Consider the following 17,777-nt stretch of genomic DNA (forward strand, 5'->3'; position numbering starts at 1 on the left):
TACTTCACTATTTTTTCCTTATTTTATATTATATTTTAACGTGTGTTTTTCCATCTAACAATTCAATCAGATTTTTCAAGACGTCGTTCCTTGTAGTTGCTAGTGTTTTGAGTAAGAATCAATTTGATAGACAATGTGCATTATTTCCGGATAAGAACTTTCTAATATGTATAACAATAATAATACAGAAGTTTGAATTATGAATTGTACGTAAGTATAAGAAAATAAATGGAATAGTTATGACTTAAATAATATCAGGGTTTTTACATAAATTTGTATTGTATGTCATACTGGATAAAATAACAAAATCCTGATAATCCTTCCTTGTATTCCCGACACGTAGATTGGACACTATCTTCTTACAACGAATATTGCTTTGATTTACATAAATATTTATTGAAAAAGCAATTCAGCTCAAAATTCACGGTCAATATTTATTAACGCACATTATAAGAGATAAAATCTATACTTAATATTATAAAGCTGAAGAGTTTGTTTGTTTGTTTGAACGCGCTAATCTCAGGAACTACTGGTCCGATTCGAAAAATTATTTCGGTGTTAGATAGCCCATTTATCGAAGAAGGTTATAGGCTATATATCATCACGCTTAGACCAACAGGAGCGGAGCAATGCGAGTGAAACCGCGGGGAACAGCTAGTCTAAGTATATATTTAAAATCCCGTGTTATTTATACTAGATTTTTTTAACATACATTATCTAGTCTGCCTTGAAACTTTCACTGTTCAATTAATATACCCACAAAATCTAATCCGGACTCGTTTTTCTTATAAATCATCACCTTATTTATTTCATTAAAAATATCAAATTAAAATATCTCCCTATTTCTAACGTATTTTTAAACATTTCTGTAGCTGCTATAATGTAGCATTGTTGACCATTAAAAGAATGAAGTCGATGTACAAATTATTGGTCGGAACAGAATTAAATGATAAATAAACAAAGTACAAATAAACAATAAATTTTCTATGAACTTTTAGAAAAACATATACCAATACAGTTAGAGATATGTTGCCAATTTTTTATATCAATATTACATATATATGATTAGTTAACCATATTTAAAAGCGAATTAAAAAATATATTATTTAAAATATTTCTAAGGATATAATGCCAATATATCAAACATAGTTCATTGGAAGTTTCTTTTCACATAGGTAATATAAACTCTTAACAATTTATCAACTAATATTTAACAATAACAAAATAAACACCTAAAGCTTTAATTACTAATGTAATATAATAATTCACAAGAATTTTATATCTCATAATATTAATAAAAAAGATTGTGCCAATTGTGAATGTTAGTTACATTTTATTTATTCCACATGCTTATATTTAGTTTAAAAATAAATCATTTATATTTACGATATAAAGAATGTATTTACATTTTTTATTATATGTCACAGCATGTTATATTAAGGCCACAGTTATTTTATACCCACAATCTTAACATTTATATATAATATGTATAGTTGATATTTATATTAATACACTTAAAACTTAAAACAATAATAATAACAATTTATCTACTACATTTTGCAGCATTTACGTGTTCAATACCAAGTGCTATTTATTACATTTCTCTTTTAAACTGACTTAACAATATTAACCCTGTTCATATTTAGTAGGTATGTATTTATTATGTATCGATTATTATCAGCCTCATCAACCAATATAGATGTTACACTCATATTGCTATATTTTCTTTCTCTGATTACCTATTATTGTGTCTTGGTCATTTTCATTAGAGCTATAATATGTATTTCTATATGACAATCTTACACTGTGATCATGTTACATTCTGAGCTATTTGTATACTCAATGAACATTTTTGGTCTATGAGTGACATAGATAATAAACGGCACAAGGTATGATTTTTAATTTTACTAGATTTCAATATTAAGGGGTAAAATTTTGTTCCCGTAACACTCCATGCACTAGGGTACGTAATGATTGAGGTTTGCAATACTCTTCCAGCCAGTTGAACACTCCAGCGGAGAACTCAGCAAAATTATTTGTTGGCACTGATTCAAATGATTCAAATAACTTATCCATTATGCCCTGAAACTGTGGAAAATAGTTTTGAGTAAATTTACTTGTATCAATGATTTCTAGATATTATTATTCTCACATAGCAGTGTTTGTCTGTTAATAAATATTATATTTAAATAATTTAATTTATCTTTGTACAAGGTTATATAAGCAAGTACTTATCTATATTGCCCGCAACAGTACCCACTACATTTATCACAATTAATTTTTTTTATTATAACTTTTTATTATGTTCTCATAAACAATGTGTAAATAGTAGTTCCTTTTTTGTTGTATTGAGACTAAATAAAAAATGTTCACCCAACTGTAGGTTTATTCAACACAATGTAATTTTTAGAATAATAATAAAGAAAAAATACTATTTCATACCACTTCAAATTTATCCTGATCTGTTAGTCTCTGTTCACTCTGGCCAGGCACTGAGTGCTGTGCTTTAACAATTTGCTCATAGTTAGCCTGCATGATTCTCAATGCTATAACATCTTTACGTAGCGCATTACGTTCCTCTTCCTGACGTCTTCGTTGTTGCAAGAGGTATTGTATGTAGTCTATGGATTTTTGTAGAACCTTAAAAGAAAAAATAATGATTACATATATAAATCTTTAAATTTAACTCTTATCCATTTATGCTATTGGATTTTTTTATGGGTTAATAATATTACAAATCATAAAATTACTGCAATTTAAAATTGAATTTAATACTTACAGCAGCTTTACTAGGTTTATATCCTGATGCATCTGTCTGCTGACAAGTAGGAACCAACTCTTGCAAAGAATCGTAACCTTTTTTGATGGCATCTCTTCTCTTTTGCTCAGCCTGTAATGTTTACATAATATCTATCCTATTTGTAAACAAATATAACATAAGCATGCAGTTAATCAGTATTCGCAATTTATGATAAAATAAATATTTTATAATGCAAAATAAGGACTATGAACCCGCCTACATATTTATTTGTTTAAAAACAAACGATGTTATTGATATTTACTTGGGTGTGTGCTTCTCTCCTTCTTTCCTTAAAACTTAGCGCTGATGGTTTGTTGTCCCCACTGTCATCTTCATCTTCTGTCAATGTAATAATGTGGTTATATTATCTTATCAAGATTATAAAAGCACAACTTATTACTAGAAAATACTTTTACTAACCTGAGTTATGATTTGATGAAGATGGGGTTTGATGCATATTCTGAATGGAACCACTGCTACCGCATCGAGAGTACATATTGGAGCACTGATAAACTGCTTTAAAAAACCCTTTGTTTTAATTAAGTTGCAAAAGCAACTATTTTTGCAACACAAGTCTCATTTGATTTATCTTCGTAACTCGTATCTTGAAGTTTGAACTGTCATTAATCATATTAACATATCCAATGTCAAATGATAATAATCACAGGTTTATTGCTCTGAGATAATCACAGAGCAAGTAATATTATACCTACGTGCCATGCACGTTGAGACATTTTATTCTTACAATAATTTTGTCTATGCTTTAACCATATATTCGATTCGTTTTAAAAATCTTCGTTTTAATGTGTTTTAAATGTACCTATCTTGACCAGTGCAAACTTAGCACCCCATCTATGGAATTTTGGGTCGAAAATGACCTTGATCGTTAGGTCCCCGTTAGGTCCTTTAAGGTCTCACAATTTTTTCGTTAGGTCCCCTTTAGTTTTTTTTTAAATAATTTTTTAAATTTTAGGTATAAAAAAAATGCAACTTTAGCACCCCATCCATAGAATTTTGGGTCAAAAATGACCTTAATCGATAGGTCTCCGTTAGGTCCTATAAGGTCCCACAATTTTTTCGTTAGGTCCCCTTTAGTTTTTTTTTAATAACTTTTTTTTTTAATTTTAGGTATAAAAAAGTTACACTTTAGCACCCCATCCATAGCAAAATTGGCAAATTTTATCAAAATCGTATTCTTTACCGTTAGGTCCGTATAGGCTCATCATTGAAATTGTTGAATTATTTATTTTATTAAAATTATAAAATAAAAAAAAACCTGCGCATGCGCCTTAGAGCATTAAGGCATGCGCACATCATACATAAACAGCGCGAAATTTAAAATGGTATCGTTTCATTTATTAAATAAATCTATTGTTCTGAGCACAGTTCTGAGAGTGCTTATTTATTAAAAACCTACTTTTCAACCTAGAATTAAAATAACTATTAGTTGACTATTAGTGTATTAAGTGTCAATCTATGGTGTATATCAAGAAGCTTATATCTTTTTTTTTTTTATACCACAACCGACAAAGGAGCGGGCGGTGTACTAATGAAAATGATCACCGCCGCCCATGGACAATTGCAAAGTTAGGTAACTTTGCGATTGTTTTGCCGGCCTTTGAGAGACGCGTAGGCTCTTCTTCAAAAGAAGACAGCGCCTAGAGCGTACATGCAGTTACGCCATATTGCGTACCTATGTTGAGCGGAACATAAGTGATGTAGGCGGTGTCGTCTCCATATATGGCGTACCAACAATTTTAATGCATTATACATATAATGTATTTAAAGGAGATTTAAAGGAATAACAGACCTTGCTAAAAATAACTCAAAAAATTACGTGATGTCGTTCTAAACCATTATGGCAAGTAATGCACTCAATTATAAATGCTTGTTTTTTTTTAAATACAAATACGAGATTTCCGCCCGAAGCGTCGACCGCGGTTTCAAAGAAAAACCCGCATAGTTCCCGTTTCTCCGTTCCTTTCCGTTCCCGGGATTTCCGGGATAAAAAGTAGCCTTCGTTGTTCGCCTTATTGTTAGCACTCTATAGATAGTAATATACTCTAATGTTTTAAGGTTTTTGCGGTGATATTATATTGTCTGCAATCTTGTCTGCAATACTGAATACATTCTGAATTTGATGTTTCTACTATAACGGACGACTTACTTGAAGAATGTTTATTTCTTCATTCAGGTAATTTCTTGAATAATTGTTATTATATTTTTTTTATTTCAATCGAAAGAAATGGCGACATTTGAATTGGAAAGTTATATCTGTATAATATGAATGAAATTAAAGATGACGTAATTGAATTACAATACCTATATTCATAACTAGATTTGAGCCCGCGGCTTCGCCTGCGTTTTCAAAGGAAAACCCGCATAGTTCCCGTTCCCGTGGGATTTCCGGGATAACACCTATCCTATGTGTTAATCCAAGTCATCCTCTATAAGTGTGTTTGATTTCATTATATTAAAACGATTCAGTAGAATTTGCGTTTAAGAGTAACAAACACACATACACACATCCTCACAAACTTTCGCATTTATAATATTATAGTAGTATAGTAAGTATAGTATATTATGGAGTACTTAGTAGGATTTATATTAGACGGATAGGATAATAATCACAAATAATTATTGATACTGGACTAAAATGGCAGCATAAGAAGAGTCAAATTTTTTTTTGTACGAGTACCTATTGGTTTTATACAAGATCTTAGGAATACTTAATTGACTGAAATATAACATTTATAACTTTTTTTAGAAACAATATAATAATTTTCTATAGAAAGAATAATGAAATATGTTTGCGCATTCTTATTTCTGTTTATATATTGTATAATGTAAATGACTTTTGAATAATAAAATATGACCACTAATAATTATATTTTTTTGTCGTAAATGTATTATTTAAATTTCATTGCATTTAATTACAAAAAAGAGCGTGTGTGCCGAGCACACGTGTCAGATGTGAAACTTCTATAGCAAGATTCAAAGATCCCAAAATCGTCGCCTTACTCCATGACGTGACTGCATTGCCATGACGCGACTCCCGACATATAAGCTTCTTGCTATCAACGCGCCTTAAAGAAGTTTTACTTCAATATATATATTTTTTTGCTTAATTTTTAATTATATAAACAGTAGTGTGTTCTAGGTGTGAGTTCGATACACACAGAAAATAAATAATTATTTACCATAGTTCACAAGTTGAATTATCTAGCTGTTGTCTGTCGAGTGTCGCTGCTAAAATCGTAGCCAACTTCACACTTCAATTAAATACGAAGTACCAACAGTCCAACAAACAAAAAAAGACTTCTTGTGAAAGCCTAACGCGATTAGAAGTTATTGCGTGTTATTTATTAAAATTATTGTATTGCAAATCCATATCAAATAACTAAAATATGTGTATGAACTCTTGAGTGAGTGTTCAGTTTAAAATATTTTACATAAGGGATGTACATTGAAATCTACTCGAATGCTCAAGTGACCTAGCCAGCCACGGCCACCATTTTAGAATTGTACGCTGGTCCGATAAATTAAAAATTTCTCTGATCTAATATAAAATGTTTTTTGTGACACCACGCCAGCTTTAATTAATGGACTATATTTCATAAATATACGTTTTTCATTGTCTATCATTTGATATCGAAAACATTTTTAGAGGGGTTTTAGTATGAAGTTGTATAGGAGAAAGTTTTTTCAGAAGTAGTCAAAGAAATATTCGGGCAAGATGGTGTCGACGAGGCAGATGAGTAGTATAGGAGGTGGCAATGGAAGTAGTGAAGGATCCGGCCCATCGCATGCGGAACCCGTGACTGTGGCGCGTGTTACTCGCCACTCCAGTGCCTTGCTCCCTGGGGGCTCATCGCCGCACGCTAGTACTTCTAGTACATCAAAAAATTCATTAGTTTCGGCACCCAAATCCTTCTCTACTAATATACTTGATTTACCTGTTGAAGTCATTGAAAAGATTTTTCGCTATCTGGGCTTTAAGAGTGTGTCACATCTTAGAATGGTAAATACTTCTTGAACTAAATTAATTAAAAAAAAAAAAGAACAACCCGGAACTTAGATTTGCTACAAATTCACATATTTGAAATAATATTAAATCATATTTAAAAAGTGTTATAACAAAACAAATTTACATTTTCCCCATATATTTTAGGTTAACCGACAGTTCAATACAATATGTAGTGGAGTATTGAATTCAACATTTCAACGGTTACAAAATCAAATGCTACATCGGTTTCAAGCTATCAAGGCAAAGATGCCCCGAAGGGAATCGGCAAGAAGGAGTCACCCGTTGGCGTGTGAATCAGATATCATTGAAACTTTACACATGAGACTTAGCTTATTGCAAATGACCTTCGGCAAACATATTGAGAGAAAACATTGTTGTTTCTTTCCTGGAGAGGTAACGGTTTAATTGATAAAAACAATATTTTTTGGCTTAATCCCAAATGTTTACAGATTTAAAAATCAAATAAGAATTATATTTTTTGCTAATTTCATCATTGAAAGTTCTTGGTTTTTAAAATGACCTATAGTTTTTATTCATGAATTTACTACATGCTAAAAAAATAAAATCACCTCTTGATATATTGTACTATTTTAGATCTTAGATGAGGTGTATAGTATTTTGTCATACTTAAAAACTACAACAAAGCTGGCAAGGCCGTACAAAGTAACGGATGAGTTGTTTGATTTAACAACTATGGCTATGGAATATTTTAAGGAGCACATTGAACCCAATTTGCCAGAGATTACGTATTTTGGCACTGATTTCTTTGATATAACAACAGCTTTTTCACGTGAGTATTTTTCATATTGCTTGCTCGTCTTGTTGTGAATAAGTAAAATTGAAATGCAGTAGTTTTTAAAATATCGATATAAAGAGCTATTATTAAATTTAATATTATTTTGGATAAATATTAAAATCTATCAAACAATAGATGTTCATTAGAATAATCTACACATTATATTATCTCTCTAAAGCTATCTCTGAATTTACAAAGAAAATTGGATGATGCATGATGTATGCTTATGTCCTCTGTTTTATCAGTTTGGTTGATAATGGTTAAGGTTGCACTGTGTGTAGCTAAAAGCTTCTTAGCATTGTGTATTTACAAGTCATATATTTACTTGCAAAATAAAAGAAACACACCATGCTGTATATACTTAATATTTGCTTGCCAGGTGTCTGTTTTATTGCATAATTTAATTTAATTTGAATAGTTTATATGTATTTTAATAATTATTAATTAATATTAGTTAATAATTATTAAAATACATATAAACTATTCATTATAAAATAAAAAAATTCTGCACCTGGCTAAATAAAGTCATGGTTTAATCCTATCCAAAAGAAATTGTTCTGAATTTATTGCACTGAACACATTTAACATGTATGGTATGCCTGCCACATTTTTATAGGGTTTCAATAAATTAGTTTAATGTTTAGACAGTTTTTGCTTTTTCTTTGACTAATAACCCTCCTTCCTCTCCCTGGTTAATAATTATGATTACTCATTCTGAGATATTCATTAAGTTCTATATACTTACTGTACTGCCTTGTGTTTAAGTGAATGTTATAGTATGTTTTATGGAATGATAGTGTAAACATTCTTCCTTCAAGCATTCTATGTAAAATAATATTATATAGCACACTTAATTATTCATTCAAATGTCTTAATTTGCATTTTGGATCAAATAACTTGATCTGTCTTGTTTATTGAAATACTGTAATCATTATGTTATTCCCCTTTCCTGTTCCATAGAGTTATGTACTGTGAATGCAATCTGTGGTTTCAATTGCTTATTTAAATGTTGCATCATTTTGATAATGCTCATAATATTGCAACTGATTAATTATTATATTATAGTGGTTTATGTTTACTTAGTTTTGTTTTGAGATTTTTTCCTCACCCTTTCCCCATCCTGTCTTGCAAAATTGCATTGGTTTATTATAGAATAAAGTATGGTTTGATTGTCTCAAACGCCGATTGACGAAAATTTCTTATATTCCACGGCTTTACACGCCTAACCGGACAATAATCTAATAATAATCCAGATTTTATCTATCTGTGACGAATTTTTATCCAGATTTTATCCGCCCTTCAGTAAGACTGATGATGACTTTATATGCTCAAAAACATTTCCAAATGTTCTTTTTATCTCTATTATACCATCAATAATAATTATTACATCGATAACAGTAATTAGGCTCTAATAGATGCATGTCGAATGCAATATCATGAATCATGACGCATCTGTGATCTGATCCTATAACACCTTACCTGGATACTTACTATTTAATGATAAATACGGAAGATTTTCAAAATATGTACGACTTGAGATTTTTATAGCTAAGCGATTCTTGTAATTGTATTGTAGTTGGCAGTTGCATAATAATTTACATTAAATTACAATGATACAACGCCTTATACTCGCGAAGTTGTTAATACATTATTCACATTGAGAGCAAACAATAATCATTGTTCTAGATATTATATTTGAACAGTCAGCGTTTATGTTTTGTATGCTAACTCATAAAGTAGGTAATAAGAACTAGGATATGACCATAGACCGACAAACGAATTGAAAGATTAGCAAATATACATTATTATTACATTACATTACTAGGTTTCCGCCCGCGGCTTCGCCCGCACAGTCAAAGAAAAACCCGCATAGTTCCTGTTCCCGTGGGATTTCCGGGATTGCGTCATTTTCCCGGGATAAAAAGTAGCTTATGTCCTTTCTCGCGTATCAAAATATCTCCATACCAAATTTCATGATAATTGGTTCAGTAGTTTAGGCGTGATTGAGTAACAGACAGACAGACAAAGTTACTTTCGCATTTATAATATTAGTATGGATGTAGGTACATATTCATATAACGTAAGAACAAAGGATTACTTTATTATTAAATAATCAAATAATCATAATGCCCGCTTTTTTGTCATATAGTAGGTACATACACATAATTTTTTACTGAATTTTTTTCTTATACTAAGTACCTATGTTATCTACATTTTATTGCGCTTCATCATAAATTAAGTTTTGTTTACAATTAACGTAACTATTAATTGTCTTTATTATTTATAATTTAAAATTGGTTATATGTTATTATTCTAGTATTTTTATAGTATGACTAGCTTCCGCCCGCGACTCCGTCCGCGCGGATGTCGGTCTTCGCGTGGATGGTTATTTCTCCATTTTGAGTACCTCTGTCAATAACATCTTATAAATATCTATTGGACCCAATTCCCAAATACGGCTAGGCCTATAATAATACGCAACGTGTGTTCGCGGTTCTACGGAACAACGTCTATGGATAAAACTGAAAAATTAAGATTAATTTTTTTCTACGTATTTTTCCAGGATAAAAAGTATCCTATTTTACGCCCAGGATAATAAGGTATAATTATACCAAGTTTCATCGAAATCGAACCGCTAGTTTTCACGTGATGCCTTCACATACAGACAGACAGACAGACAGACAGACAGACAGACAGACAGACAAAAATTTTTTTAATCACATATTTGGGTTTGGTATCGATCCAGTAACACCCCCTGCTATTTATTTTTTCAATATTTTCAATGTACAGAATTGACCCTTCTACAGATTTATTATATGTATAGATTACGCGCATACATAATACGTACCTATCTAATCTTAACAAGAAATGTGAATTAAAAAGTTAAAATTAATTATTGCATCTTCTCCGTAAAGCTTTTACAGTTTGAACTTGTAATACAATTTAATATTATTGTAATACTAACGATTGGATTGGACCACTATAATATTGCGCTCGTGAACTCTTTATCTCTAGCTGGTGGTAAACAACTAGGTAGTCATTTAAAGTATTTTTCGACTATAACAATTTATTTCAAAGGAAAAGAAGAGGAATTACACGTAGTAAACAAGAACGAACTTAATAAATACCTACATTTGTATGACCACTTCTATTATCTATTGTATTGCCGATTGCGATGCGAATAAGCTTGTAAGGAATGAGATATTGGTCTCGTATGGACATTTTGCATAATTATTATCCTACACATTTTCCTTGCTTTACACAATTGCCTTTAAAAGGTATTAAGCTAGTAAATAAGGATAACAAATTCTAAATAGGTACATACTTACAGATTTGGGTAATATTATTAGGTACGCAGTTAGTAATTAGAATACGAATTTATAAAGAATAGAAAAAATTCGATTGTCAATCCGGGGCGGATGCTTGACCAATTCAGTCACTCGTGACCCGCCAGAGCGATCGAATTTATTTTTCCGCCCCGGATTGGCGTGAAAGGATGCAGGTTCGAGTCTCGCCTCGTGATCGAATTTTTGTTTTCTTTATAAATTTATATTTATAAAGCATTTGAATGCCATTAAACCAAAAATATCAAACTCAATTAGAATACGATTTTTTTTTAACAGTAAATATAAAATGAATTAATTATGAACTTATTGAATAACATTTAAATATATTTAATTCTTGCAATTTAGTTGTAAATGAGCATTCTGAATTTTCGACGTCATGACACGACGGTATGATTCATTTTATATGGTTGTGTGCAATTTTTATAGATAAATTCGTCACAAATAGTATGTTACTTCCTGGAATTTTAATCGATCTACATATCTGCTGAGCCATGAAAACGACAAACAGTTTCATATTAATGATATTAGTACTCCCAGCGTCGGTTTACTAATCTCAAAAGGGCTTATAGTTAGGTAGGGATGAAATCATAGAATTCAAGGAAAAATATCGAAAAAAAAAACGTCGTTTGGTTTTTTAATGTTTTTGTATTTTTTACGTAATCAGTGTACGTAAAACCAAGTCTCTTTTGGCTTAATACACAAACGATGTTACATCTGTATCTGTGTATCTATATATATAAAACTCAAAGGTGACTGATATAGTGATTTATCAACGCACAGCCCAAACCACTGGAAGTATCGGGCTGAAATTTGGCATGCAGGTAGATGTTAGGACGTATGCATCCGCTAAAAAAGGATTTCCCGAAATTCTTGAGGGAACGGGGAAAAACGGGGATGCACGTACAAAGTCGTGGGCGGAAGCTAGTACATAGATAAAGTTTAAAAAAGATATGATATCTGTCTCCAGCCGGCGAGAGCAGCAAGTCGTACATATGCCTCGACTCGCCGCCGCCCAGCGGGTTCGAGTCCACCTCGCAGCAGGCGGGCGGCAACTCGTCGGGCGACCGGCGCGTGTCCTCGCAGACGTTCTACATGGAGGAGAGCCTGCCGCCCTCCCCGCCGCCGCCGCAGAGCAACATGGTGCTCAGGAAGCGGATACACCGCATCAAGCAGGGGATGAAGAAGTGAGTTGTGCTGTTTTGTCTACACTAATATTATAAAGAGGAAAACTTTGTTTGTTTGATTGTAATGAATAGGCTCATAAACTACTGGACCGATTTAAAAAATTCTTTCACCATTCGAAAGCTACATTATCCACGAGTAATATACGCTAGGTTTTATCCAGAAAATCCCACGGGAACGGGAACTATGCGGGTTTTTCTTTGAAAACGCGGGCGAAGCCGCAGGCGGAAAGCTAGTGTGTAGAATGTAGATATGTATCTTTTTATGAATTATAAGCATGGGGAAGCGTGTAAATATCTGCCTCGCTCTTCTAGCGGGTACTATTGCTGTTCTATTGAGTACTATAATCAGTCCCGTTGGCCGTTTATAACGTACAAGGTGCACCTCGCGGTTTCACCCGCGGGGCCCCCAGTGAACTCGATAATCTATCAATCTAGTTACCAAAAGCATATTTTTTTTTGGCAAATGTTTATTGGTATAATATTATTTATTTTTCTTCCAGGTACAACGACCAACTGTCGGCGTTGCGCAGCGACCTGCGCAGCTGTAAGCGGAAAACTGCGTTACAACAGAAGCAGATTGCCGAACAGCAGAAACAGATTGCGGAACAACAGAAACAGACGTTGGAGTACGCGAATCGGTTGGACGATTATGATAAGAAGAATGAGGAGACCAGCCGCAAGTTTCAAACTTTATTACAGGTTAGTAATACAATTTATTTTTAAGGGGACTACATAAGCGTGGTGTATCATGCATAAATGCATGAAAATGGAAAGATATGCTTCAGAATATAATTACTATGCTAATTTGATAGTCCATTGAAAACGTAATTCTTACGTCGATTGTCTACATATGCGTTATTTTAGCTTTTGTAGTTCCCTTAATAATTGTGCCTTTTTAATGATTATTTTTCGTTACAAAAAAAATAAGCTGGATAAGCTTAACCCAATTTAAAATTGAAAACTATTGTCAAATGTTTATTTTTTTACTGGTTAATAACTCTGAACTTGTTTTTAATACCATCAAGATATTATTTTCCGTTTCAAACCCAATCTTAATCTAAACAAATGCCAATGTAACCCTAATAACATTTGTCGTGACATTCCAGGAGCTGAACAAGTGCAAGACGGAGCTGCAGTACTGGCGGTCGCGGTCGCCGGCCGTGCCGCCGCTGTGCGCCGAGTGCGGCGCCTCGCTGCGACTGTCGCCCGTCGCGCTCGCTCAGGTCTCTACTTATTTACTATACTGCATCTATAATATGTATAATATTATAAAGCTGAAGAGCTTGTTTGTTTGAACGCGCTAATCTCAGAAACTACTGGTTTAATTTTTTTGTTTTGCCTTTGCAATTGCCTAATTGATGTAGTCAGTTGATTGCAAATCACAGCCAGTCAAAAGTTATATGTATAAACAATGACTGAGCACCGAGGTACAATCTGTGTCTCAATCAAGAAATCTTAACAAAATGTTCACTTAGAATACTTTAATTAGCTAATATTGTAAGTCCTTAGTCCATCAACTTTTTTTCTTTTTGTTTTAAACTAAATTATAATTTCTTACATAATAAGTCACAAAAAATAACATTCATAAGAAATTATGTAACCTAAGTGATTTAATTATTCTACACATGGGAAAATTGTTAACAATGGAATATTTAATTAGTCTATTTAAATTATCTGTAATGTGATTTAAATAGAAGTATAATTGCTATCTCTTTCAGTGAACTGATCAAATTAAAGTGTCATATTTAATCCTTAATTGAGATATTATAAAAAATAGAACATACAAGCAAGTTGCTTACGTGTTTTTAATTATATTGGCATTATTAATAATTCTTTGAATTATTTTAACCCTTTACAGTAGGCATAATTTCATAAATAATAGTAATTAAAATATCATGATGAAATAATATCAAAAAAGATTTTAAAATATTTCGATTTGGCATGGCATAAATAGCTGATAAGTGATAACATACATAATTGTATGCATTATATTGACACTTACAGATACGGGATTTAATTACAAAATGAAAATTCATTAGCAACACTTATTTTTAATACCATAATTGCCAATCAGTTCATAAAATGAATTCCATTGCCACTAATAAACAATAACAAACCAATCTGCTTCCAGTGGCCGTCCGGCTCGAGCACGGAAGCGAGCGAAGCAGAAACAGCGGGAGGTAGCAAAGACCCCGTCACCGTTGCCGAAGTGGCCTGTAGCACGGAGATACCGTTAAAGGAGAAGGTTGAAACACGTGAAACGGAAGAAGTAGCCGGCACACCGCCAGCCAGACGTCGCGCGTCAGCCGATGCGCCCGCAGCGCCCAGCGGCACGCCCGATAGGAAGAAGCGTCGCCTTACACGACCGAGGAAGCTTTGAGTGACACCGATGCGAAGCCGATGTTTGCGCGAGTAGAGACGACTTTGAAGATCTACAAGCGCGTTTGGTGTCCAAGATCACCTTTGTTTGCGCGCGTAATAACTATAACAATAAACAGCCGTGATGCTGTTTGCGTGTGCACTAAGTGATCGAGATCGTCTAAACACTTGTGCGACCAATACTTGCACGTTTGGTAACCAAGATCGTCTTATGTTCGCCTCTCCTATTGACCATAACAATAATAACCTTGTTGCTGTTTGATCGCTTAAGGGAAGATCGATAGTGCGTGGCGCGCCTAGTGAATATGATCGTCTTCTGTATGCGCGCCTAGTTGCCAAGAACGTTTAAAAACTTGCGCATTTGATGACTAAGATCGTCTTCTGTTTGCCTCTCCTAGCAACCATAACAATAAACGACCTTGTTATTTTCGTGATCAGTGATCAAGATCGTCTAACAAGTTGCGCGCCTAGTGACAAAGATCATCTTTTTTTTGCGCGCCTACTGACCATAATCGCAAGACATAAACTACTGTGTCGCTGTGTACGTGCTTAGTGTCGTCAGATCGTCGTCTATTCGCGTCGCCAAGCAACCAATTTAGCAATCGACCATGTCGATGCTTTCTCGCTAATTGAACATTCGTCTCCATCTCTGCGCGCTTATTTACTAAGATCGACGCGCTGTTTGCGCGTGAAACAATATGTCAATCTGTGACTTTGTGTGCTCCAAGATCTAACCCATATTCACTGATTTCTGGCCAAGTAAAGTGAAAATCGATCAGCTAATAAAACTGTGCGCGCTTCAGCCTCAAGCCCAAACATATTGACCCTGCAAATGTGAAAAGTTCAAGATCATAACGCCGTCCCCGGAGAATAAAATGATAATCGCCATTACCATAGTTTTATTGTTATGCGATATTTGAAGCCTACGTAGCTTAATACATCTATACAATTTTTTTTTGTATTTTTTCTCCTGTTATCCACAAAGTTATAGGATATTACAATTGTATTCACTGCTTTTTCCCAGAACATATTCGTACTAGAAAAAAAAGATAGTAATATGATAGTGAAAAAGTTTCTTCACTCTTTATGTGGTAATAACTTTTACAATAATATTCTCGGAAAAAAGAAACGGCGAAATAATGACGAACGCCTATTATCATTTTATTCTCGTAAAAATATGTTTTGGCGCCATTCGTATGATCATGTACATTATGATCACGATGTAGATCAGGAAGACTGATTTTAATTATTTTTAGTGTATTCATTTTTATGTAATAACTAATAGTTGATTACTCTAATATTGTTTAAAAAAAAACCCAGAATAAAAGTTCATTGGATATTATCCATTAATGCATATGTCCAATATAAACGAGAATAAAATGATAAGTGTGTATTAGTAAATTTACATTTCAGTCAAATGCTACTAACTTTTTAAATTTTAATTATCTTCAGTTCTCTTAAAGTTATTAAAAATATTTTGAAACATAATAAAAGGTTAAAAAATTAGCTACCACTGAGCCTTTTTTTATATCTCTACGTCTATTGCTTTGCGAGTTATAGACAATTATCGGTTTTTTATTTCTCCTGAAAAGTTGTGTTTTTGCTGTTATCATTTTATTCTCCGGGGACGGCGATAAGAGAATCCATCAATCTGCTGTTTTCAAACTATATAGTTACGTACGTTAAGATCTGTGAGTCAAACGGTTCATGGTATAATAGCAGAAACAATCTGCTATTTAAACATTCTGATTCTGGCGAATCTGTTGGAGAGGAACCCTACTGATTATCTTGTCTTTGATTTTGTGTATTGTACAAATAATTAGAAAAAAAAAGCGCAAAGGGTCTGGCAATCTTAGTACCCATACATGTGAAGATGAAATCCGAATTAACAGACTAACTTGTATTTTTGTGTGCTCAATTATTCTGGACAGGCTTAAGTTTTGGTAAAAACTACTATTTATCAATCGGAACTGATTTCAACAAAATCAGCAGGTACCCTTATAAGGTTACAATGAAATCCCTAATAATTACTTTTATTTTGAACTTAAAACTCAAACATTTATTTATTCAATTAGATTTCATTTAAATTGTTATGACATAGTTTACCGTTAAGTCTGCCAATGTCCCTTATAATTATTTTTGAGCATATCTTAAATTCAGTAATGTTTGGATATTCGCAGGTTCGATAATTGTTCTTTAGTTGATATCGTGTCAGCTCGATTATTTGAATTTTTTTAGATTACATTTTACGGTTTAGAATTGAGGGGGTTAAAATGTGTAGTCAAGTCGCTACTTCGTAAAATAGTAAATTTGAACTTATATATTGATTTCCTTTGTTAAATCGTCGTCATTTTTTTACATTGAGTACAATACGCATTTGTATTACTCAGTTTAGAAACTTAAAACTTGATTGAAATTTATAAATATTTATATTTATTATATTGAATATTAACTCCGACGACGACATCAAAATTCGTATATTAATAAACTTCGATGTATGTTTTATGTATTGTATTCTAGGAAGTATTAGACATGGTTCAACATTTATAACTTATTTGGTCAAAGTATGAATTTAGAATCGCCTCACAAGATGCTTTCCGCCGTTATACCTATAAATATTATCTTGCTTTTATAGGAATTCAAAATTCCATTTTCTTATATATTTGTATGTATGTATCTTCCTTATAATTTATTATTACTTACTATTATATCTATTGGCAATATATTATGTTTAAAAAAAATTAATCAGCGCAAAATGTGCTTAAAAGTAGTAATAAGTAGTAACACACTCAACATAAAGATGCTATAATGCATGTTATGAAAGATAAAGATGGTCTGCAAAAAAGTATTAACTTTCATAAAAAACTAAAAAGAGAGTAAAATTAATTACCAAATGAAACAACTTATTATATTTTTTAAAAATGGCAGTCCATTGTGTATTTATTCAAGTGCAATAAAACAAAATTTTGCAATAATGTGAGTAGTATTAGAAAGCTCAACTTTTTATATCGTTCACTTAGTTAAATATTATTTTCGGGATCCATTTATTATTTCTACAAATTATGTGACTAATAAAAAATGGCTGTTTATTTGACAGTGAAAATTGGTCTGCGTTATGGTATTGTCAAATAATATGTTGTCATAAATACCAACTTTAAAAGTGATTGTTGTATCAAACAGTACTCGAAATATATAACTAGTACAAATATGATCTATAGCAACATTTATTTATGTAAAAACAAAT

At 32.5% G+C, this 17,777-nt stretch overlaps 2 protein-coding genes across 4 annotated transcripts; one reads left to right on the forward strand and one right to left on the reverse strand.

Annotated features, from left to right (window-relative positions):
* Positions 1–1,890: 1,890 nt before the first annotated feature.
* On the reverse strand, positions 1,891–3,409 carry LOC123693100 (max-like protein X). The gene is made up of 5 exons (XM_045638060.1): positions 3,221–3,409; positions 3,063–3,139; positions 2,780–2,890; positions 2,443–2,640; positions 1,891–2,088 (listed from the first exon to the last, which is right to left on the reverse strand). Exons 1-5 carry the CDS (start codon positions 3,294–3,296, stop codon positions 1,921–1,923), a joined length of 630 nt encoding a protein of 209 aa, XP_045494016.1. The 5' UTR covers positions 3,297–3,409; the 3' UTR covers positions 1,891–1,920.
* A 2,674-nt stretch (positions 3,410–6,083) lies between these two features.
* LOC123693029 (F-box only protein 28) lies at positions 6,084–17,326 on the forward strand. Of its 3 annotated transcripts, none has more exons than XM_045637896.1 (8): positions 6,084–6,225; positions 6,510–6,821; positions 6,972–7,220; positions 7,422–7,617; positions 11,938–12,154; positions 12,655–12,853; positions 13,261–13,377; positions 14,286–17,326. In XM_045637896.1, the coding sequence occupies exons 2-8, from the start codon at positions 6,537–6,539 to the stop codon at positions 14,532–14,534; spliced, it is 1,512 nt and encodes a 503-aa protein (XP_045493852.1). In that variant the 5' UTR covers positions 6,084–6,225; positions 6,510–6,536; the 3' UTR covers positions 14,535–17,326. The 3 variants fall into 3 exon arrangements, with proteins under 3 accessions (XP_045493852.1, XP_045493853.1, XP_045493851.1); XM_045637897.1 differs by having other exon boundaries at positions 6,086–6,225; positions 6,513–6,821; XM_045637895.1 differs by having other exon boundaries at positions 6,095–6,324.
* The last annotated feature ends 451 nt before the right edge of the window (positions 17,327–17,777 follow it).

This window comes from Colias croceus, chromosome 7 (assembly GCF_905220415.1).
Source record: "Colias croceus chromosome 7, ilColCroc2.1".
NCBI lineage: Eukaryota > Metazoa > Arthropoda > Insecta > Lepidoptera > Pieridae > Colias > Colias croceus.